At 38.6% G+C, this 25,217-nt stretch overlaps 1 protein-coding gene across 3 annotated transcripts in view; it reads left to right on the top strand.

Moving 5' to 3' along the window:
• cdk18 (cyclin dependent kinase 18) overlaps nucleotides 1-25,217 on the top strand; it is a 72,124-nt gene that overhangs the window by 42,771 nt on the left and 4,136 nt on the right. For all 3 annotated transcript variants that reach the window (XR_007139924.1, XM_027154836.2, XM_027154835.2), the window contains 13 exons: nucleotides 106-239; nucleotides 3,891-4,016; nucleotides 4,761-4,817; nucleotides 5,881-5,995; nucleotides 8,160-8,254; nucleotides 8,671-8,733; nucleotides 8,837-8,960; nucleotides 9,191-9,311; nucleotides 11,046-11,143; nucleotides 11,393-11,498; nucleotides 12,420-12,462; nucleotides 24,126-24,216; nucleotides 24,317-24,391. Coding sequence is in view for 2 of the 3 variants with exons in the window: in XM_027154835.2 (XP_027010636.1) it covers nucleotides 106-239; nucleotides 3,891-4,016; nucleotides 4,761-4,817; nucleotides 5,881-5,995; nucleotides 8,160-8,254; nucleotides 8,671-8,733; nucleotides 8,837-8,960; nucleotides 9,191-9,311; nucleotides 11,046-11,143; nucleotides 11,393-11,498; nucleotides 12,420-12,462; nucleotides 24,126-24,216; nucleotides 24,317-24,391 (1,248 nt within the window). In the remaining variant the exon portion in view is untranslated. The remainder of the gene's footprint in view (nucleotides 1-105; nucleotides 240-3,890; nucleotides 4,017-4,760; nucleotides 4,818-5,880; nucleotides 5,996-8,159; nucleotides 8,255-8,670; nucleotides 8,734-8,836; nucleotides 8,961-9,190; nucleotides 9,312-11,045; nucleotides 11,144-11,392; nucleotides 11,499-12,419; nucleotides 12,463-24,125; nucleotides 24,217-24,316; nucleotides 24,392-25,217) is intronic.

Genomic DNA, 25,217 nt, shown 5'->3' with positions numbered 1-25,217 from the left:
AACGCGATTGGAATCTCATTATAACAAGATAGAATTGTGGTAGTTGTTTTCGATCCATTCCCACCAACCATCAGAACCTTGTGTGTTTTTCTGTACATTCCACAGATCTGGTGCCGAACAGCCTGGGCCTGCATTCTCTCCACCCGTCCACCAGTCCATTGGCCTCCAACCATCAGGCTCCATCTCCCACACAGCTGCACTACCACAGCAAAGTCCAGCACCGCCGCTTCTCCATGGAGGTCAGTAGCATCGATGTTCTCCCAAGAATCAAGTGACTTTTTTTTTTCACCTCCAGACTCACAGGATTCAACTAATTAACTCTGTAATTAAACGATTCTAAGTGAGGACTGGAACCGTAGAGGCGTATCTTATACTCCATCTGTCAGTTCTTCAAGGATTCTTGGGATGGCTACCAGTTTATGCATTTCGATAGAACCTGGTAATTGGGGTCTCTAAAAGGGTTCCACTTTCAGAAAAAGGTTCCATGTAGAACTCAGTTATAAAACCAAGAACTGGTCAACTTTGATGGATGACTTTTTGAGGGACGAGACTATACACGTGTAGCATTGGATTAGCTTCTGAAATGCCACTGGATGATGAATTCTATTTCGGTCGACCCTTTGTTGAAAACTTAACCAGCAAGGGGTCCACTTGGGTCTATTATTAAGAAGATGAGTATTATATATCCTTGCTTTAAGAAATAGTAGCTTAGTATAGTAATAGCATAGCGATATTGTATTATAGCTTGATCAGAGTGTGATAGCAATATAGTCAGATGAGAGTATGTGAGTAGTACAATAATATAGAAATATTAGTCGAATACTGCGATATCAGAATAGTATAGTAATGTCATAGTAATACAGTATTATAGCTTGATCAGAGTATGATAGTAATATAGAAATATTAGAGTCATACTATAATATGAGCGTAGCGTAATATAATAATGTCAGAATGACAAAATATGACGATAGGGTGCAGTAATATAACTATATGACGATAGGGTGCAGTACAGTAATATAACTATATGACAATAGGGTGCAGTACAGTAATATAACTATATGACGATAGGGTGCAGTAATATAACTATATGACAATAGGGTGCAGTAATATAACTATATGACGATAGGGTGCAGTAATATAACTATATGACGATAGGGTGCAGTAATATAACTATATGACAATAGGGTGCAGTAATATAACTATATGACGATAGGGTGCAGTAATATAACTATATGACGATAGGGTGCAGTAATATAACTATATGACAATAGGGTGCAGTAATATAACTATATGACAATAGGGTGCAGTAATATAACTATATGACCATAGGGTGCAGTAATATAACTATATGTCGATAGGGTGAAGTACAGTAATATAACTATATGTCGATAGGGTGAAGTACAGTAATATAACTATATGTCGATAGGGTGCAGTAATATAACTATATGTCGATAGGGTGAAGTACAGTAATATAACTATATGACGATAGGGTGCAGTAATATAACTATATGACGATAGGGTGCAGTAATATAACTATATGATAATAGGGTGCAGTAATATAACTATATGACCATAGGGTGCAGTAATATAACTATATGACAATAGGGTGCAGTAATATAACTATATGACAATAGGGTGCAGTAATATAACTATATGACCATAGGGTGCAGTAATATAACTATATGACAATAGGGTGCAGTAATATAACTATATGACGATAGGGTGCAGTAATATAACTATATGACGATAGGGTGCAGTAATATAACTATATGACCATAGGGTGCAGTAACAGATAGTAGGTGTAATAATATGGTACCATCAGAGTAATATAGTAATCAGAGTAATACTGTAGTATAGGATGATCAGAGTGGTCTTGGCATATAGTATGATTAGAGTATGTTAGAGTAATTCAGTAAGTAACAATATGATATCAGAGTAAAATAGTAACCTTAGAGTAATACTGTAGTATATAGTATATCATATAATATATGGGAGTAATCTAGTAATATCAGAGTAATACAGCGATATAGGACGATCAGCGTGGTGTAGTAATAACATAACATTATAGCAATGCTGTAATATCAGAATAATGTAAACGTGGCATAGTGATATAGTAATCTGAAAGCAAGACAGTAATATAACATTAGCGTACTATAATATAAGAGTAGTACAGTAACATCAGCGTAATATAGTAACACTGGAGTAATAAAGGATGATCAGTGTGGTGTAATATAGTAACATTGGATTGTGTGAGAGAAATACAGTAATATAGTATCGTTAGAGTGACACTGTAATATCAGAGTAGTAAAAGTAGTAATATAGTAATAGTATAGAGTATGATATCAGTGATATACTGTATTGTATGTAGTGTTCTGCATCTCTGTCAAGGCTTCAGGTATCCTGTGTGGTGTCTGTAAGTACTGTAAATAGGAAATGTTTTACTGGAATCTTTAACCCCGTGATGTAAGGAACGCTGCTGATGTTCCTTCACAGAATCCAGCACAGAAACAAGCTGTTTCACCGAGTCGAATAATAACACTGCTCAGGAAGTGTGTGAGTAATGTGTAGAGGACCAGTGGTGAGTTATAGCTCGAGCTCTCGTCACCGTGACGGTGCACCCGAAGGATCGAGTGGCGTAAATGTCAGCGTCTTTCTCAGGGTGACTTTCATCTCGTAGAAAACAAACCAAACCCAAACAAACTCGCAGAAAATGGACCCCTGAGGGGGAAATGACAGATTAATCAAAGTCTCCCAGAACAGCAGCAGCCACCATCATCATCACCACCACCTCCTCGTTTCCCTCTCTCTCTCTCTCTCTCTCTCTCTCTCTCTCTCTCTCTCTCTCTCTCTCTCTCTCTCTCTCAACCCACCATTACTTGCTTGTCCCCCACAAGTCCTGATTGTGTGTGAAGGACAAATACCCGCCTCGTATTCCAGCCCTCTCCTCTGTGTCACTCCTGCCAGAGACCTGGCTAAAAGATGGAGCCCTTGGCTAAACGCAGTCGACTGGTTATTTTTAAGTCAGGCTTCATATTGCAGTGCGTTCCGAGTTCTCCCAAGCCCCGCTGTCAGACTTCGTGTTCAGCAGCAATGTATCTCAAGGAGGAAAATTGCACTGAATGCCCTCTCCATTTTCAAATCCATTGGGTTCCTTTCTGCCCTCTAGAAGCTTTTATCGGCCACGTGCACCCTTATTTCACTCTCACCAGCCAGGCTCAGGGGAAAGCGGGAAGAGGGGAAAAAAGCCTTCTTTGCTTTAAATTGCTAGATAGGTTTATTGCGCAACTGTACAAAACCTCCTTAAGAAGCAGTGGGACAGAGATTCCCCAGAATTCAAAGCTTCGTTCTGAGCGGAAGTGAAGGTTAGAAGAAATCCAAGAAGCTTTAAGCACTTTCTTAAAAACATGACAGCATTGTCTTTTTTTTTTCTCAGTTTGACGTTCACCCCTGAAGGACAGAATTTATGCGAGACAGAATCTCACCACCAACACGCACAGCAATACCTGTTTTCCATCAGACTTTTGTTCTTTGAGTTTCTCTTCCGCGGTTACGAGATGACAAACACGTCAGGCGCAGCTTGATGTCCTGACATGCTAAGCTGGGATGAGTTTCTAAAAAAGCAGCACAAAACAAAAAAAAACATGGTTAGCACACTGTGGAGAAAAAACAAAAAACATTTTCATGATGTGTTGAAAAATAAATCATCTGCATGCAAGGATAAAGTGGGGACCGAAATGTCCTTAAAAGGATAGGAAAAATCCAAGGTCCTTACAAGGCTACTAAGATAGGTGTGTGTGTGTGTGTGTGTGTGTGTGTGTGTGTGTGTGTGTGTGTGTGTGTGTGTGTGTGTGTGTGTGTGTGTGTGTGTGTGTGTGTGTGTGTGTGTAAAGGATGTCAGTAAGCGGATGGCCCTGCCCATGGACATTCGTTTGCCACCAGAGTTTCTAAAGAAGTTGCAGATGGAGAGCCCAGAAGACTGCAAACCACTTAGCCGCACTTCTAGACGAGCCTCACTGGTCAGACACACACACACACACACACACACACAAAGTCTTTTTAATATTCTATGGAATTTGATCTAATCCGCCTTATATTTAATTGCAGAAAGAAGCATATGATTTTTTTTATAGCTTAAATAACTTTCGTATACAAGACAAGGCTTTGTTCTGCTAAAGGAAAATAATCACTGACAGGGATATAGTTATAGTTACTACACCAATGTTAACTAATTTTCTATAACATATTTAATATATCCAATATTTTAAATGTCAAGTTATCACTACATTTTATACATATTTACTACATCTCGTTGGCCTCTCGTTTTTTTTTCTTTCTTAAATTTAATAACCCGAAAGAAACAAAAGAGAAACCTTAAAGAAAATTTCACCGTATTGACCGATATATGTTTTTTTCATCGGCCCCTGCAAACGCTCCGTTGCTATAGAAACAATCTCAGTAAAATCTGACCAATCCCAATCCAGATCTCGTCAGAATTGTGTAAAAATAAAAGAACGAAATTCAATCCTGAAAACAATCTTGTCACTAAAAAAAACAATGTGGATTAAAAAGTTTATATCAGAAAAAAAAAGCTAAGGATGTTAAAAATTAACGATATATAACAGATGAGCGTCGATTTTAGTCACACATTCCGTTTCTATTTTACGCTTTTGAGATCGAAGCCATAAAACACAATGAGCTGAGAAATTAAACACAATTATGTGAATGAAAATATTACAGCAAGTCTCGTCTTTCGTCTTCAGTCTGACATCGGGTTCGGGAAACTGGAGACGTACGTAAAACTGGGCAAACTGGGAGAGGTGAGTCAAGGGATCTCTCGTTTTCTCAGTAAAGCACAGCAAAGTCATTTATTACACGCGCACACACACACACACACACACACACACACACACACACACACACACACACACACACACACACACAATATTAATATATTAAAAAAAAGGACTGATTGCTGAAAATAGCTGTATTGACAAAGTGCATCAATTTCCACAAAACATTTTCCATTATCTGTCAACAACACTATAGTAAAAATACTATTAAAAAAAAAGGTGTCCAGTACACAGCCCTGGGGGATACCCTTAAAAAAATTCAGTGTGGAGGAATCAGAGAGGCTGTATCAAGCCTAAGAATGTCAAAGTGAATACTAAATCTGAGCCAAGACTTTAATGTATTATACATTTATTATTTAATGGAGGTTTTTGCTTTTGGCAAAGTAGCCGTGTAGCGAAAGTAACATGCTAAACAAATAAAAAATTGAAGGAATGAAACACCTGGGGGCGTGAAGTTATGGGAATATAATCCACAACTGAGTTACGGTTTCTGAGCCGGAACATCCGGAAGTGTTTTATTCCATTTATACAGCAAATCTTTAATAAACATTACACGTTTTATCAATCTATTCCATAATTGATAGATGTTCACTTATCAGCTTTACTGTATATTTATTCTTTCTTAAAGTCATATTACTGGGAAATCCATCCAGTCCTCAAGACGGAAAATGAAACTCTATACAAGACCGTTAAATAAATAAATAAACATCTCCTGATAGAAATCAGGGACTATTTAGTACATCGATGATCAGTGTTGGTTAGAGAAGAGCCCCTTTGTGAATGTATAATTGTCGGATTAATAATTAATAGCTTAATATCATCTGGATGATCCACGGTACAAGTCTCCGTGTGTGCGTTTATTAACTGTGTTAGGAAACGTATTCGAATTAATGACCAGATTCGAGAATTCAAGACCACCATGCTGTAGAATTAAAGTAATGTATGTTGTTTTGTTTTTTTTCATCATGAACTAGTTGTACCTGCTCTGTTCTGAATCCTGCCATGACTTTTATCTTGGTTTCTACACCAGGGCACTTATGCTACTGTATTCAAGGGGCGCAGCAAGCTGACAGAAAATCTGGTGGCCCTGAAAGAGATCCGGCTTGAGCATGAAGAAGGAGCCCCTTGCACTGCCATCAGAGAAGGTAGCGTCCATCTCCAGAACAACTTCACAATAACAGGCCATTTTTAAGCTCCCCAGTTGTTAAAACTCCAGATTTGTGGTCGGGAGTGCAAATCCTAGACTAGTGAGCTGCAGGCTTCCTCTCCCCCGGGCTTAAATCTCTCTCTAAATGAGAGTCTGAGGACGTGATGAGAATGGGTAAAGACGGAGAGTCACAGTGAAGCAAGGCTGCCACCCAGTGTTCTAGCTGGGATTCGGTCCAGGAGAGGAATCCTCTAGTATGTGGTGAAGCAGAAGTGCTAGAACGATGAGGTGTATCCGAGTATCGGCATCTCTGAGTGCTGCTAATGTACAAGACAAAATATCCACAAAGATTCTCAAACAACCGAGAGTTCCTGATGTCTACTGTCAGGTTGAGTCGATTCTTCAAGGCTTCTTCAAGGGCCCGGCTAACAAGCTTCACCCTCAGAGACCGCTACCGTATGTTCGTTAAGAGCGTAACAGGATTTAGTTAAGAGGAGCCAGGGCTTCATTTGTAAAACATGAGGTTTAGCAGAACGGAGAAGAGATCAAGGAGGTGGAGAGGAAATGAGAAGGTCTCAGAACCTACAAACGGTAACATTAAAAAAAATCACAACATTTAAAGAATAACTGCCTTTTTTCAGCATTTTCTAAATTCTTTCGGCTGATCATGTGAGTGTGCATAATTCCTAAATAGAGCTTAGGCTTAGATGTCCTTGAAATGGGTTGGTTGTTTTATTGGACACATTTAGAGTAATCGTTTCATTAAAAAAGTGGAGTCCATGGAGTAAATAACTCCAAATCTAAGAGGCACTTGATCCTGTTGCGGCAGAATCCAGCACAAATAAAAGCTCTGACGGTAATGGAGACTAGCTTCATTTTTGTGAGCGCTAGATCAGTCTGAATGCTAAATGACTTTGGGAAGTTAATGGGGCTGTATAAAAAATAAAAAAAAAAACAATTAATGCAGCCTGTGTTAAATTGTGAAATTTCTATTAACTGCATATTTATTATGTGGTCAAAAAAAATAACTCATTTAGCACCAGAACTGGAGAAATCTCGTTATCTGACTACGGGCTCTACACCTCGATCTCTTGACATGGCAGTGAAAATCAAATCATATCACGTGTGTTCACAATGTAACAAGTAACAAAGCTTCACGTGTCGGTTGCTCGCATCGCATGGCAATCGATAGCTAAATGCCAGAGACGCCGCTGGTCACCTCGGTGTGAAAAGGAGGCTGTTGACAAGCAGACAGCGTTCAGTTCGGTCGGCTTCATGCATCAGGACTTCAACTGGAACGGAAATACCATAGAACAAGGGAAAGAAAATGGTAAAGAACAGGGAAAAGGGAAAAGGGTGCTTGCTTTTATTTTTTTGTAATAGTTTTTCTCACGATCCTGTCAAACTTGCTGGGTATCGGTTAAAATTGTTACTACGGTTTCTACGAGGTTATGCAAATTCACAGACAAACACTCGATTACAGTGTTTTAAACAGCTCACATGACATGATACCCAATTAAATATTTGGTCGTCAAAAAGAAAAACCCTGCAAAGTCTTGTATTTTTATTTTTTTTTTCAGTTTTACGTCAAAATCGTAAAGGAATTGTAGCGACATCTATTCAATTGAGTGTGATTTTATTTGTATTATTCTATTCTATTATTTTGTTGTATTCTAAATTCTATACTTCTACTCTAAAGTTCTATATAAAAATTGTATCAGAATCATGATATTGTGTAAAAATCACTTTCCAATTGTGGCAAAATCGTTTCAAAATTGTTTTTAATTTGTGGCATAATCATTTTAAAATTATATCATATTTGCAAACTTGAAAAATGTCACCAAAATTGTTCTTAAATTCTAACAAAATCATATAAAATTGTGGATCTTTTTAAAATCGTATCACAATTGTGTCGAAATCAAATAAAATTGGTCAATGTTGAATCAAAATTTTGCCAAATTTGTAGCAAACTCGTAGCTGTAGCTTTCTTAAGAGCTGTTTTAGTCCCACTAAGGTTCTGTGTAGTATGGTTAGAATGTATAAGTGTAAAACACGGTTGAAATTGAAACTTGATGCCGGAACCCCCTCAGGAACTCTTGATGGAATCCTGATTTTTAAGAGTGTGATGGTTCACGCTGGTAAATATGTTTGTGTTGCTGTAGTATCGCTGCTGAAAAACCTGAAACACGCCAACATCGTGACTCTGCATGACATCATCCACACCGACCGTTGCCTCACTCTGGTCTTCGAATATTTAGTAAGACTTCTTACCTTCTGCTGCTTCTTCTACTTTAGTCTACAGAATGTGTGTATTGTTTTCTGAAATGTAAGAAGAATTATCTTAGATGTTTCGTGGCTTGGGCTACCTTGCACCAGTCGGGGTATGGTGGGGTGGGGTTTCAGGGTGTTATGGTTGATGTCGTCAAATCTACCCTTCATAAGTATGGTCCAGCTTTGGCCCAAAGCCAGTTATATCCTTCACCTCAGTAGGTAGATGGCTGAGGTATGTAGCAGATTAGCAGATTAGAGACGCCACCATTGCCACAGTTTACATTAAGTATGTATCGGTGGTTACTATAGAAACAGTAATGTAATATAACACATCCTTTGGTAGCTTTAGATGTGTTAGAACATGTAATTGTTTGTGCTTTATGTTTTTTTTTTTTTTTGCAGGACAGCGATCTGAAGCAGTACCTAGACAATTGTGGAAACCTCATGAGCATGCACAACGTAAAGGTGCCACATCGATCGATCTCCGTCTCTTTCCGAGCCGAAAAACACATTTCCAATAATTTAAAGAATAAATACCGTATAAATCTTTCTTCCTGTTTCTCTCTAGATATTTATGTTCCAGCTTCTGCGTGGTTTATCTTATTGTCATAAGAGAAAGATTCTACACAGGGACCTCAAACCGCAGAATCTGCTCATCAATGAGAAGGGAGAACTGAAGCTAGCTGACTTTGGTGAGACTCTTTCAGAACATTACACCAGCTTTCTTTCATCTGATCTCAAACTCCATAACACAGATCTCTTATTCTATTCCCCTCAGCAACAGCAAGACTTAGTAACTTCAAATGATATAAATCTCAACATGGCGCCGCGCCAATTACCGGGTTACCAGGCAACGTTTTTTCCTCAGATGAATAATGTTTATTGTTTCTCTCGCTCCCTCTATCTCTCTCTGGCTTGTTAGGTCTGGCGAGAGCAAAATCTGTGCCGACGAAAACCTACTCCAACGAGGTGGTGACTCTGTGGTACCGGCCTCCAGATGTCCTGCTGGGCTCCACAGAGTATTCCACTCCCATAGACATGTGGTAAGGACGTGCTGATCCGCATGCTACGCGCTAACAACGTTAGCCTCAGGGGACAATAAGACTTTCTTCCTCTACAGATCTTTTTAACAAGTTTCATGTGACTGAGAGAAAAAAACTGCTTCTTTTAGCTTCATAACCGAAGAGCTATCATAGAAATTTTATTCCCTAACACTTAAAAAACTTATGTCTTAACTAGCCATTTCTTAGTGTTAAAGCAGACAGGTTAGCAATGCATTATAGGTAAAACTCATGACTGCACTGTGTAAATTTGATCACCACCATTTTTGAAAGCTTTGAGTTCAACACTTTTGGCACAGCGGCAGTGTTTGACTGTCTGACGGTGGAATATTTCAAGTTTATGCTAATGCTAAAAGTATTTACAGTTTAATATTAGCTGTACAGGGTCGTTTCTTAACATCGGAGTGTTAAGAAAATGTTGACATTCTGGATAGTTTGTTCTCATTTCATGATCACTTCCATGTTATACTGTTAAAAAAAAAATCTATAATCGCTTTATGCTAGCTAGTGCTTGGCGTTTATACCTATCTTTCCTCACAGGAGTATTTTCACTTGAAATATAGCGACATTTTAACTTTCATTTCTGAGGCACATGTTAACATTCTTGCGTAGTGTAGAAACTCTACAGCTTCCTTTTATTTCCATTCCTCTATAGCTTGATATTTTTAAATAAACGCTGTGGAACCTGTGTGCTAGCTTAGCCGCTATATCTCCTGGTTATACAGCGATGCTGTGTATTTTTTAATGAATTTTCTGAGCGCAGCTTTATTCTCTTTAATCTCAATACATTTCCTCACTACAATGCTCACATAACAAGAAGTAGAAAGGTAAAAATATAGTGATGTTAGTAAAGATAAGTCTGTCAATTCTCGACTACAATAACGCGAAATCCTTCGTTCTGATGATACAAAAGTTGCTTGATAAAAAGATCACCATGTCTCCTGTGGACTAAACTTCATCTCCTCCTCGTCCTCGTCCTCCTCCTCCTCCATATGTGACGCTAATCCGGTCCGAACAAGGCTCTCGACGGAGTGGATCAGGTGTATTAGAGTCAACAGAAAATTCCTTGATGAGCCAGACACTCTTATTTAGTGAGAAGGAATGAGAAAGTGCGCTCTCATGCTACCTTTGGATTACGAGTTTAAGGAAGCTGCCGCTCTTGACCAACTTTGAGACCTACCATCTCGAAGATCTATTTGTATTGCATTTCTTTCAATGTTTCCTCATATTTCTATCACACACACACACACACGGAGGAAACTGACTTTTATGCCTCAGAGCACTTGAGTTTTTGATTCAGTGTCAGAAATGTTTTTTTTTTTTTAAACTCGTGCTGTACTGTTCAATAAAAACCCCTGTGTGCCAGTAATCCAGGGGATTAGCCCAGTAGCCTAATCAATCCATGCGTGACGGCAGCCGCATGTCTCCTCCCGATATCTCCAGCTCACAGACATCCCATGGCCGCCATCCAAATGACAAGAAATCAAAACACGGGCCGCGGGAGCCGTCCTCGAATTTGCCCTAACCGAAAAACAGAGCCAGAAAATCTGCTCAAATCCATTCTTTCATGCGAATTATCCCTGCTGTGCTTAAATGTCAAAGATTTATTCATCTATTTTTGAAACAAATGTTTTTCTTTTTCTTTTTCTTTTTTTTCTTTCGCCCCGAATGTAATGTAATTAACCAGAGCGCCTGCGTTATTTGTCTCGCGTTCAGGGGCGTTGGGTGTATTCTGTACGAATTGGCAACGGGACGGCCCATGTTCCCAGGCTCGACTGTCAAAGAGGAGCTGCACCTGGTTTTTCGCCTCATGGGTACGTTTAACTTTTGACAACTATGACATCCTGAAAAAAATAACAAATGATTGTCCCCCCCCCAAAACATCTGAGACGTGTCATATGTTTAGCGTAGAAAAAAGCTCCAAAGCTATGAAGAGCGTCGAATAATTCCCTCATAGGACCTTATTTGTTTAGCGATGTTCGGAGTAAACTTGTGTTTTTTTCTGATTGTTATTTAGAACTGAACGTATTCCACTCATTAATAATATTTCTTTTTTTAACTAGGAACCCCGGCTGAAGAGACCTGGCCTGGGATTACAACCAATGATGAGTTCAAGTCGTACATTTTCCCCCTGTACCGAGCCCAGGCTCTAATAAACCATGTTCCCAGGTAACACAAAGCTGATCAGTCGACAGGTCACGACCCAAACGAATCCTTTAGTCTTTGTAGTCACTCCAGAAATATTGGAACCCTTTAAGAAAATGGGCAGAATTTAATGAAAAAATTCATTCACAGTATTAACCTTAAATATCTAAAATACTATATATAGCTAACACTATACAGTGTGTGTGTATATATATATATATATATAAAACTTGTTGGATTTCTCTTCCATATGTTTTTTCCTCCATTTTCTTTCTTTTCTTTTTTTTAAATTCATTCCCACCCTTTTTCAAAAGTATTGGCACCCATACAATTAATCTTTGCTTATGCCTCCTTTCACCTAGCACATTTTCCAGAGACATAAAACTTTGTCTTATGTCCTTGGTTGTTTGTGTGTGTGTGTGTGTGTGTGTGTGTGTGTGTGTGTGTGTGTGTGTGTGTGTGTGTGTGTGTTATTTCTATACATAACTTGTGCATCTTATCCATCTGTATTTTTTTTTTTTTGCACTACAAACTAATGCAAATATTACCGTTCTTAAGGGTGCTCACTTTTGTCCGATTTTTTCGAAAAAATATTCTTATTAAATCTATCATATCATTTTAAAACTTAATAAAATGTAACCTGTTCTGTCGAAGCGTTTATGGAGTCAGCTGCAGAATTATGATTAAGTTTGTTGTCCTTGTACAAGTATTGAACAAGATTCCCGGGATTCATGTCATGTTACGATTAAATTTAAAATAAAAAAATAATGTAAGTAAAGAATAAAGAAATAGATTTACACAGGATATGAAACAAAAAAACTTATCTCAAGTTCATCTGATTTTCCTTTGATCTTCTAAATAAAGCTTTGAGAAATGAGACAAGGGCATGGCGTGTTAGTCAGTTTGCAGAAATCTTCTCTTTTTTGTGTGTGTGTGTTTTCTCAGACTGGACACCGAGGGCATCGATCTTCTCTCGGCTCTTCTGCTGGTGAGTTCAAAGCTGCTCCGCTGAGCGACCTTTCCTACACTACGATTCTTCTAATGAAGTGAAGTTGAAAGCGGTTGAACTTTTTCTCCACGTGGTGTCTGAAACGTTTAAGACATGATTCAGCAACTTTTAAACTTTCATGAATAAGTAAACCTTTGTTTTGTTTGGTCTTGTTGGGTATATTAATAAAGGTCTCCATCTAAACATAGTAATTAGAGATGAGTCTAAAAGTTTACATCCCCCATAGCGTCTGGGATGGACACACACACACACACACACACACACACACACACACACACACACACACACACACACACACACACACACACACACACACAGAAAGAAATCATATTTTGATGCAGTGAATATTTACAACTAAAAGGATTTAAAGGCTCTTTATACCTATATACAGTATAATCTATATACTGTTCTGTCCAAAGCAAAGTCTGAAGTTAAAAGAAAATGGCTTTCAAACTTAAAACTTTAAACAGTCTAAAGTAAACATCTCAGTTCAGTCTTTGTTGTGCATGAGAAGTCTCAGATACTCCGATAGTCTTTAGCAGCTAAAGAGAACATTATGTTTTTGCTCAGATTCATTAGACTAACTGATATCATGGATAGATTTCCCCTGGGTCCTAATGAACTCTGTGTAAAGGGAATCCAGGATGGTGTAGTTAATGGTTTCACTCAGTGGCTTTGTGAGGGTGGGGCTTCAGGGTTAAAAGCCCCTGGTCTTTTAAAGACTGAAAATATTTTACAAGAAACCTGTCGGTCCGTTAGCACTTGTCGAGCTGGTAAACAGAACAGAACGTATTCCGGTCAGTAGGTGGCACTGTTGTTTGTATTGGACAGTCATTCATTCATTCACTGAAAGAGTTGGTGAGGTAATAATAATGCAACTGTTAATGAGTTTATTGCCCCTTTACCACGAGGCACTTTGAGTGCAGGTTCTTTCTTTTTCGACACCCAAAGCACCGGCTCTGAACCAGGAAAAGTGGTTCTTAAGTAGCACCAAAATGTTGCTGGTCTAGACATAAGAACCGCTTGTGTCAGGGGCTGGGGGTGGGGTTACTGTGACCAACAAGACAAAAGAACGTCGTTAGCGCCATTTTTAAATCATTTTAAATCAGGGTTTGCCGCGTTTGGATGCCAATATAGGTTCGTAAAGTCATGAGCATTAACAGTAAAGCAACATCCGCCATTGTTGGTGTCGTGTTTGTGTTTGCCGCTGCTGCGCTAACATTGCTGTATAACGTTGTATACAGTGAGGTACGACTTGGCTCTGTGATGGCTCGCTAGCCCATGGAAATTCAAACCGGTTCTTAGAAAGCTCGCCGGTGGAACCAGCACTCTGAACCAGCACCCGGTTCTTTCTGGTGGAAAGGGGGCAATAGTCTCAGGGGCTAAGTCTCTCCTCCCTTCCGATCGTTAACATCCCTGGTTTCACGCTGCTTCTACTTCCCCCAGGGTTTAACACTGAATCCTGGCTCTTCATAATCTGATGTTTCACATACTGTACATTCTTCTGAATTGCATATTTGTGACATCGATGTCCCTGATTGGATAAATCCAGGGGGCGGGAGTTTAAATAATGTCTCGCCTCACGCTTTCACATCAGTGAAGATAAAAAGTTCAGCTGTGCGCTTCTGCACCCGAGCAGGTCCGTTATCTTTCACAGCTTTCTCATCTTTTCGCTTGTTTTCATGAAGTTCAACAGCTGTCCGTTCTTTGATATCCAACTTTTGTTCTTTTTTCAGACAGTTTCTTAAACATTTCTTCTTCTTATTATTATTAGTATTATTATTCATTCATTCATTCATCTTCTACAACTTATCCGAACTTCTCGGGTCACGGGGAGCCTGTGCCTATCTCAGGCGTCATAGGGCATCGAGGCAGGATACACCCTGGACGGAGTGCCAACCCATCACAGGGCACACACACTCTCATTCACTCTCACACACACACACACACACACACACACACACACACACACACTACGGACAATCGTGACGTTTTGGCGTGACGTTTTGGCGGCAATCGAACCCCAAACCCTGGAGGTGTGAGGCGAACGTGCTAACCACTAAGCCACCATGCCCCCCTATTATTATTATTATTATTATTATTATTATTATTATTATTATATTTCTGACTCTGCCATCCAGTTTGTCCTGAACACACTGTTCTGATCAGAGCAGTAAAATGAAGCATCACCGCCTCCTTTCCACCATTTGACGTTAGTTATTTTCCCTCAAACTGCTGTGAGCTTCAGCACCCCTAAAAAGGAGCTCAGCACCCCTAAAACTTGAAGTAAGAAATATTGTTATTCTAAAATTTTTGTTCGTCTTTTACAGTACAAGGTTAAATAATGTCCAAAACATACTCCGTATGTCTATTTTATTCCAGCGGGTCGCCACCGCCATGGAGTACCGCAGGACCCGGGTGACTCGTCCATAGTCATAAACGGAGAGAAGTAGCGCCGGTTACAATGTTCTTCCACAAGACGAATGCAGTTCTGTATATTAACTGCTAGAGAGTGAAACGAAAACAGCAGCGCGACAAATAAACTGCGTACCCGTGTAGTGCGTACTGTACGTGTGTCTCTGTTGGTAAAGTTTATCGCTAATTGGATAGATGGCCATTTGTAAATAATTTACAGAAGATGAATTACATTTTGTTGTCCAAGTATCTGTTACTTTGTTCAATGACGATAAAGTTAGAATCTAATCTAACCGATCTGATGACTGTCGATACAAAAGGAGGCAAGTGGAGTTAACGGTCAGGAAAACCGGCCGAGTGAAGAAGGTTTTGTGTTTGTTACAGGGGGCTGTGTGTGTGTGTGTGTGTGTGAACTCTCACAATTAAGCTGGTGTTCTGAAAAGATCTCCAAAAAAAAAAAAAAGAAATCTGGATTTTGGAGTTAGTTGAATCAATGTTAAAATGATAAAGTTATTTTTCAATAGACATATTTTTTGTTTTTGTGTGAAAAGAGGGTTGGTGGTGGCAGTGGGGCACCCCTAAATCTCTGACTCCAGAATTGCCCCTGCTTGGCTGTATAAAGCGAGTGATATATATAGCACGTCCTGTTCAGCGTCAGACTGTTGCTAAGCAAGAAGACGTTACCTTCGAACACCGCATTGTTTCCACCGTACAGCTTGTTACACTGGAGACTCCTTCAGTAAATGTTATGAAACCTTCATTTTTCTTTCTTAAACAGCAGCAATATAAATCTTTATTGTTAGCCTCGGGTCATATGGAGAAGGATTCCACATGGGTAACTCGTTACTATAGAAACGGTAATGTATTAGAACAATTATCAGAGCTGCTTTTAATACCAAATGACATCTTCAACACTTTCTGACCAATCAGGACAATTTTGTGTATGAGGAAAAAGTCGGTGAAACTCGGACTCGTCGTGTTTAAAAGGGAGGGTGTGCAAACTTTTGCACTCAACGACGTAATCCTATACAGGAATAAATCATGTCCGTAGACGTGCTTCATTTGTCTCGGGAAACACAAAGATGAAGGATTTTCTGTGGAGCATCACCTGCTAGCTAATCGCTTGTGCCATATGTAGCAGCGTATTAACATCAGTCAGCATGGGATAGATTTCTGTGTGTGTGTGTGTGTGTGTGTGTGTGTGTGTGTGTGTGTGTGTGTGTGTGTGTGTGTGTGTGTGTGTGTGTGTGTGTGTGTGTGTGTGTGTGTTATTCCTCTAAAGTCGTTGTTAACTGTAGCTATCCACTTTATCTCTCAGGAGGCATGTAGAGATGGATGTATATCTCTATGACTCCTAATTAGCCTATGCATTCATCTGAGGAAACAGTTCTGTCTCCGCAGCGCAGTTATGCATTAAAAGGAATTTTCAGTAGAGACGTTGCACATCTGGAGCAGCTCAGGGTCAGTATTATAAACGCATGGGTACTTTGGTTATAGAGTTTCAGAGTAAATTAAAAGACACTAAAAGGAAGACAGGACACAAGAGTTTGGTGATTAAAAAGGGGGGGAAAATAGCATAAAGACTCGTAGCAGAAAGTAAAGGGGTATCTATCTATCTATCTATCTATCTATCTATCTATCTATCTATCTATCTATCTATCTATCTATCTATCTATCTATCTGTCTGTCTGTCTGTCTGTGCCTATCTATCTATCTATCTATCTATCTATCTATCTATCTATCTATCTATCTATCTATCTATCTATCTATCTATCTGTCTGTCTGTCTGTCTGTCTGTGCCTATCTATCTATCTATCTATCTATCTATCTATCTATCTATCTATCTATCTATCTATCTATCTATCTATCTATCTATCTATCTATCTGTCTGTCTGTCTGTCTGTCTGTGCCTATCTATCTATCTATCTATCTATCTATCTATCTATCTATCTATCTATCTATCTATCTATCTATCAATCTATCTATCTATCTATCTATCTATCTATCTATCTATCTATCTATCTATCTATCTATTTATCAATCTGTCTGTCTGTCTGTCTGTGCCTATCTATCTATCTATCTATCTATCTATCTATCTATCTATCTATCTATCTATCTATCTATCTATCTATCTATCTGTCTGTCTGTCTGTCTGTCTGTCTGTGCCTATCTATCTATCTATCTATCTATCTATCTATCTATCTATCTATCTATCTATCTATCTATCTATCTATCTATCTATCTATCTATCTATCTATCTATCTATCTATCTATCAATCTATCTATCTATCTATCTATCTATCTATTTATCAATCTGTCTGTCTGTCTGTCTGTGCCTATCTATCTATCTATCTATCTATCTATCTATCTATCTATCTATCTATCTATCTATCTATCTATCTATCTATCTATCTATCTATATGTCTGTCTATCTATCTATCTATCTATCTATCTATCTATCGATCTATCTATTTGTCTGTCTGTTTGTCTGTCTATCTCTGTGTCTATTTTTGTGTCTGTCCATCCGTCTATCTATCTATCTATCTATCTATCTATCTATCTATCTATCTATCTATCTATCTATCTATCTATCTATCTATCTGTCTGTCTGTCTGTCTGTCTGTGCCTATCTATCTATCTATCTATCTATCTATCTATCTATCTATCTATCTATCTATCTATCTATCTATCTATCTATCTATTTATCAATCTGTCTGTCTGTCTGTCTGTGCCTATCTATCTATCTATCTATCTATCTATCTATCTATCTATCTATCTATCTATCTATCTATCTATCTATCTATCTATCGATCTATCTATTTGTCTGTCTGTGTGTCTGTCTATCTCTGTGTCTATTTTTGTGTCTGTCCATCCGTCTATCTATCTATCTATCTATCTATCTATCTATCTATCTATCTATCTATCTATCTATCTATCTATCTATCTATCTATCTATCAATTTATAAAACTTTAAAACTATAAAGCTTTTCTGATGTTGTGTACGTATACTGTTGGACACTGGATTCTGATTGGTCAGAAGGTGTTTCCATAGTAACGATTACACACGGAATCATGACCTGAGGCACACATAATAATATATTATAATATAATATTTATATTGCTGCTGTTTAACAAAGACAAATGTAGGTTTCGTCGCGTTTAGTCGAAAGTTTTTTGTTGAAATTTTGTTGTTGTTTTTTTATTATGTCAAGAAAACTGGTAAAAAGGGAAAGACTGCTTCTAGCTGCTATAACGTACTTCAAGAACATTCCATAAATGCAAACGCTGATTGAGTGCAAAAGTTTGTACACCCTCACTGTATACAGTAAAGCAGGAACTCAATGTTAAGATGTTTACAGATGTTCTGTCTCAGACACAGCAGCACTGACAGATGCTGGATTCTGATTGGTCCGAAGGTGTTAAAGGTGCCATTTAGATAATAACAGAAGCTCTCACACTAACACTAATGTTTTTGTTTTATTTCTAATTCAGTGTCTAGGCCAACTTGCATTGTACTGCTCTCTATCTCTCTTTCTCTTTATTTTATTCTTATCCATTTCTAAACTAAGTAAACAAACACTTTCACTGTCACCGTGTTCCCTGTAAACACCCTGATGTGTTTTTATCCACATCTCCAACACTGCGGCTCTCCTAAAGGTCAATAATTTCCATGTAAGATGATGACGTCTGTTTCCCGATTCCCAGCGACTCTTAAAGCCTCATAACCGAACCGGCAGTCAGAGTCGGTCTGAACTTCACGTCTAAAGCGAGGCTTAAAGAGTAAACATGCGTCGCCTGTTCTAGTCCTCAGACACGATAATGAGGCTCGTTGAAAAGAAACTCGGGGACGTCGACGAGGACTCTCGGCAAACTTTCAGCCAGGAAATGAGATTTTATTTTCCCTCACCAGAAAGAGAAGCGCATGCAGCGTCACGCTCCTCTGCAGATTTATTCAGGTTTTTTAATTGGATTGGTGTGTCACCAAAGTGTAGATCAGACCGGTTCTAAAAGCTTTATTATATCGTATCTGTTATTAGTCTATTGTACAGCGTCAGCTTGTTTTGGGTCAGTTTTACTAAAGTCCGCCAGATCTTTTACTTCTACCGTACATCATCCTTCTGTTCAGTACCAAGAGTCAGCTAGTGATGTGAAAGCGTTATAAACCATCATCACATCATACAAACACCTCTGCTGTTACACCGTCTATAAACTTTATCTCTTTTTTCCAAGGCCAAAATATGGAGTTAATATTGTCTCGGCAGTCATAATGTCAAGTATCAAAAATCAACTCTCCATATTAACTACATTAATGAACTCTTTTTAGCAAAGGATCGAGTTTCCTCCTGTTTTCTAGTGTCCGTGTCGATGATCGAACGTCTTCCTCACGTCTCACCCCATAGTGGTGTTAATATGAAGCTCATATGAAAGTAGACACTCGGGACTTTATGATTGTGTAGTGTTTATAAGTATTTCAGTTTTTCGTTGTACAACACTAGAGGCAATATATTCCTATAAAGTTTTTCTAAAACAAAAACTGTTTGTTTGTATCTTCAGAGTAAATGTTGATATCAAATCCATTTCTGCTCTCTGAGATGCTCTGAGTGTTCGTTCATGTAAAAAGAAGCTTGAATTTATCTTCAACGCTTTGTGACAGCAGCAGACCACGATGGCGTTAGCTGTAATAAATAGATAAATAAATAAATAAATAAATAAATAAATCCAAAATGGTGTTCAAGTATCCTCATAAAAATCGAATCTAATTCATAATTCATTATATTTATTGTGAATAACCAGACTTGCTCCTAAAATAATGTAAAAGATTTTTTTAATTCTTTAAAGTCATTCACTTTAATAACAAACAAACAAACAAATAAATAAATAAATAAATAAATGTGGTATTTCAGGAGGGCACGGTGGCTTAATGGTTATCATGTTCGCCTCACATCTCCAGGGTTGGGGGTTCGATTCCCGCCTCCACCTTGTGTGTGTGGAGTTTGCATGTTCTCCCCGTGCCTCGGGGGTTTCCTCCGGGTACTCCGGTTTCCTCCCCCGGTCCAAAGACATGCATGGTAGGTTGATTGGCATCTCTGGAAAATTGTCCATAGTGTGTGAGTGAATGAGAGTGTGTGTGTGTGTGCCCTGCGATGGGTTGGCACTCCGTCCAGGGTGTATCCTGCCTCGATGCCCGAAGACCCCTAACACATGAATGAATGTGGTATTTTATGACTGGTGGGTTTGACGAGTATACGTAAAGCCACGTGTCTTGACACGTGAAACCTACTGCATCAATGATGATAAACAGATTATGTTTGAGTGAACGTTACCTGGGAATCTAGATCCCACAGCTTCCACATCAGATTGCATCAATTACACACTTTACTCAGCAGCCTGAAGGCTGGCAGCCGACTGCAGCCAATTAAAAGAAAGACGTCACACAACACTGAGACGTATTTAGATTCAGAGCGTGTGAATTTAGCTATGAAAGAGAGAGAAGTCTGAAAACGACTGCTGGGAGTTAATCCGTTCGAACGCCGCTGCCGCGTGTTGCTTGATTTAGACAGATTGAAGGAGTGCGAGCTGTTTATCTCAGCCTGTGATCAAAGCAAGCAAGTTTTTAAAGACCTTCAGCAAGCAGGAAGTTCTAATCTGCAACAGCACAAAAAAAAAACAGATTTTGTGTATTTCACCACGCCGTGGGATCCTCAGCCCTCAGGAGCTGCTTCAGTTTGACGTTATTAACGAGACACGTGTGCTACGATAAAGAAGCGAGAACGTGTTATTTAGTGCTTCCTGTTTTCTTCCCTGAGACGCTTTAAGGCTGAGTGTGTGCTCTCTCGTCTGCGCCTTGATAAAGTGCAGTGACATCAGAAGCGACTTCCTGTCTGATGATGAGCGAAGTCACTGTATGTCAGCTGTTTGATCAGAAACGACCATTTAAATACAATTTCATGATCCTCCCATGAGGAAGTGTCAGAACTTCACCTGCCTTAAACTGATCAATCCCTCCATCTGTCACCTACTGAGATGAGAAGAGCAACAACACTCAGCTCAGAAGATAGATAGATAGATAGATAGATAGATAGATAGATAGATAGATAGATAGATAGATAGATAGATAGATAGATAGATAGATAGATAGATAGATAGATAGATAGATAGATAGATAGATAAACAGTGTGTTGTGGTGAAGGCTGAGAGAAGTGAAGGTGTGTTGAAGGTCACCTCACAATCTCTTCTACACACAATATGGCAGCTCATGTGGTGAATAATAACACAGTCACAGTAATAATAACAACACAGTCACAGTAATAATAACAACACAGTCACAGTAATAATAACACAGTCACAGTAATAATAACAACACAGTCACAGTAATAATAACACAGTCACAGTAATAATAACAACACAGTCACAGTAATAATAACAACACAGTCACAGTAATAATAACACAGTCACAGTAATAATAACACAGTCACAGTAATGATAATAACACAGTCACAGTAATAATAATAACACAGTCACAGTAATAAACAACACAGTCACAGTAATAATAACACAGTCACAGTAATAATAATAACACAGTCACAGTAATAATAATAACACAGTCACAGTAATAATAACACAGTCACAGTAATAATAACACAGTCACAGTAATAATAATAACACAGTCACAGTAATAATAATAACACAGTCACAGTAATAAACAACACAGTCACAGTAATAATAACACAGTCACAGTAATAATAATAACACAGTCACAGTAATAATAATAACACAGTCACAGTAATAATAACACAGTCACAGTAATAATAACACAGTCACAGAAATAATAATAACACAGTTACAGTAATAATAACACAGTCACAGTAATAATAACACAGTTACAGTAATAATAACACAGTTACAGTAATAATAACACAGTCACAGTAATAATAACAACACAGTTACAGTAATAATAACACAGTCACAGTAATAATAACAACACAGTCACAGTAATAATAACACAGTTACAGTAATAATAACACAGTCACAGTAATAATAACACAGTTACAGTAATAATAACACAGTCACAGTAATAATAACACAGTCACAGTAATAATAACAACACAGTCACAGTAATAATAACAGAGTCCCAGTAATAATAACACAGTCACAGAAATAATAATAACACAGTTACAGTTATAATAATAACACAGTCACAGTAATAAACAACACAGTCACAGTAATAATAACACAGTCACAGTAATAATAACAACACAGTCACAGTAATAATAACACAGTCACAGTAATAATAACACAGTCACAGTAATAATAACACAGTCACAGAAATAATAACACAGTTACAATAATAATAACACAGTCACAGTAATAATAACAACACAGTCACAGTAATAATAACACAGTCACAGTAATAATAACACAGTCACAGTAATAATAACACAGTCACAGAAATAATAACACAGTTACAATAATAATAACACAGTCACACGTCTGTTCCCTTTAACTTTTACTGATCAGAAAGCAGTGTCATTGGGGTCTGGAGGCTTCATCTCCTCCTTCTCCTCCTCTTTCTCCTCCTCCATCTACTCTCTCATCTCCTCTTTATTCTCCTCACCTCCACCTCCTCTCTCACCTCCTCTCTAGCATGTCCTTTCTCTCTCTCTCTCTCTCTCTCTCTCTCTCTCTCTCTCTCTCTCTCTCTCTCTCTCACTTCACCTGTAAGGTCTCTAATCTTCTCTCCTCTCCTACTTTCTGCTTGTCTCTCCCTTTCCTCTCTCGTCTCATTTTGTCTTTTCTCATTTTCTCTCCTCTCTTCTTTCCCCCACATGCAGCGAGAGAGAAAGGTGACCTGTCATGGTGATAAAGGAGCGTGTGCGTGCCGCCGAGCGTGCGATCTGTTAGCAGAGACGGCGGCCTTAATGAGTCCGAACCTCGCACCTGTTTCTCATCAAACCCCGCAGAGCGTCGGCGCGGCACACGACTGCTCTAACGCCAGCCAATTTTATACCTCGTGAAACATGACAGCTGTGTGACGGCCGCTTCATTTTCCGTCGCATCCATTTGCGTGGCGTAGGGATTGATAGGGTCGACGTGCTTAGGCTAACTCCGTCGTCCGGCAGGTAATGAAGAGCGGCACGAGAAGGAAGACCTGAAGTGCTGGAGCTCATTACCACACACCTGTGGAAGGAAGCGTGCTGAACACAGCCTCAAAAACATTATTCCTCAACGTTGAATTGATTCATTTGTCCCTTAGTGTGTTTTTTTATTTGGAAACACAGATACGGGAAAGCTTCATCCTTAACAACCTTGTCTGGGATGTTTCAGGATGGGTTTAGCGACCTTTCGGTCGTTTGCTCGTTTGATTCTTGCCGTACGGTTGTAAAGATGGCCGCAGTGTTATCGTTATTCTCGTAATTCTCAAATTCCCAGAATGCAACACGGCTGAGTTACAGCAGACACGTCTCATGGCTGTTTCACCTTCCTCACTGTACTGTAATCTCTCTGCTCTTTTTTTATCCTTTAAAACTTTGACTTTAACATAATTTAACTGGTGACTGGTTTTTTTTTCTAGAATACTAGGGACGATATATTCATAGAAAACAAAAAACGTTCGTTTTTTTTTTCTCCGCACAAATGTTTGTATCTTTAAAGTAAATGTTGATATCAAACGCACTTCTGCACTCAGAGATGCGAAAAGTGTTCGTTTATAAGTCGCCTCAGTCGCCTCAGGCTTGCTCGTTGGGGATAAATACAAACGCATTTATAAAACATTTATCTCTAAAATTAATTTTAATCTCTGAATGAATCTTTGTATAATGTTCAACTTTTTGTACTTTTTGTAAGATTTCTTACGTTCTTTGAAGCTGCTTCGACAAAATGTCCACTGCTAAAAGCCCATTGCTAAAAGCCCTATACGAACAAATTAAATAATGAATTTAGGTTGAGAGGGAAGGAAGAAGGGAGGGAGGGATGGAGGGATGGAGAGAGGGATTAATTATTATAATTATTAATTAATATAAACATTAAATATATATATATACATATATATATATATATATATATATATATATATATATATATATATATATATATATATATATATATATGTATATATATATAACTATTCACATGTAATCTAAAGCATTAACATAATAATATTAACATATAAGAAAAAAAAATCAAACTATAAAATCTCGAATGTATCATATTTCTTCGTCTCGTTGCAGTACGACACCAAAAGACGGATCTCGGCCGAGGCGTCTCTGAGACACGCGTACTTCCTCAGTCTAGGAGAGAACATTCACTCGTTACCAGACAGTGAGTCACTGCACCGTGGTTTATATCTGGCAAACAGTGACTAGACGTTCAGCTGGATCTCTGCGTGGTGTTTAAACTCATCCTTTTTCTCTTCCTGCAGCTTCATCAGTGTTCTCACTAAAGGAGGTGCAGCTGCAGAAGGACCCTGGACATCGGAGCTCAGTCTTTCATCCAGGTAAAGCAGCTTTTCTTTTCTCTTGCTGTTATGTTTTGGTGCACACAGGAGAACATTTCCATCAGACAGATGGATTAGTTTGTCAGGATTCTGAGCAGAAACCTGTGGGCGGAGCTCCGAGATGGAGCAAGCTACTGATTGGTCAAATACAAAATCCCGAAAGTCCAGAGTCTGCGTGTCTTAACTGGAATGGCTAGGTGTAACTAGTATTGAGGAAATGGTAGCTCAGTGTTAAGGTGTCAGACTACTGATCATGAAGGTTGTGAGCTCAAATCCCAGGACCACCAAAACTTCTGCTACTTTTAAAAAAGCAAGCTGAGTTTGATGATACTTTAATTTCACATTTACAAAAATCGTTGACAGCGTGGCATGGAGCCTCCTCACGGCTCCTGGGTTCAGTCCTGAGCTCTGGTTGGTCTCCAAAACATTCTCCCCGTCTTCACGTGGGGGGTTCCTCCACATCCTCCCTTAACAACATGCAGGATGGTAGAAGGTCTACACTAAATGACCCCTTAGGTATAAAACGGACATTGTTTCATCTCAGCTTAACAGAACATTAAATGCATGTCAGTTTTTATCTCTGACACAATACTAATCATGCCACATCCTGCAGAGACGCTCTGAGAAAGTGCTTTCTTAACTTTCACTGTCTGGTGTAGAAACAATTGTTTTTACTTTATGACTTTACAAAATATCACAGTGTCGATTTGATGTCATTTGGAAACCATGTGGGGTAATTATTACTAAAATATTTATATTAATAGTTTTAACCCTGATTCGGTTCATATCGGTTTATTCGGCTATTTTTATAATGTTATTTTTCCAC

The sequence above is a fragment of the Tachysurus fulvidraco genome, chromosome 2, assembly GCF_022655615.1.
Source record: "Tachysurus fulvidraco isolate hzauxx_2018 chromosome 2, HZAU_PFXX_2.0, whole genome shotgun sequence".
NCBI lineage: Eukaryota > Metazoa > Chordata > Actinopteri > Siluriformes > Bagridae > Tachysurus > Tachysurus fulvidraco.
This window is presented reverse-complemented; position numbering and strand designations above follow the sequence as displayed.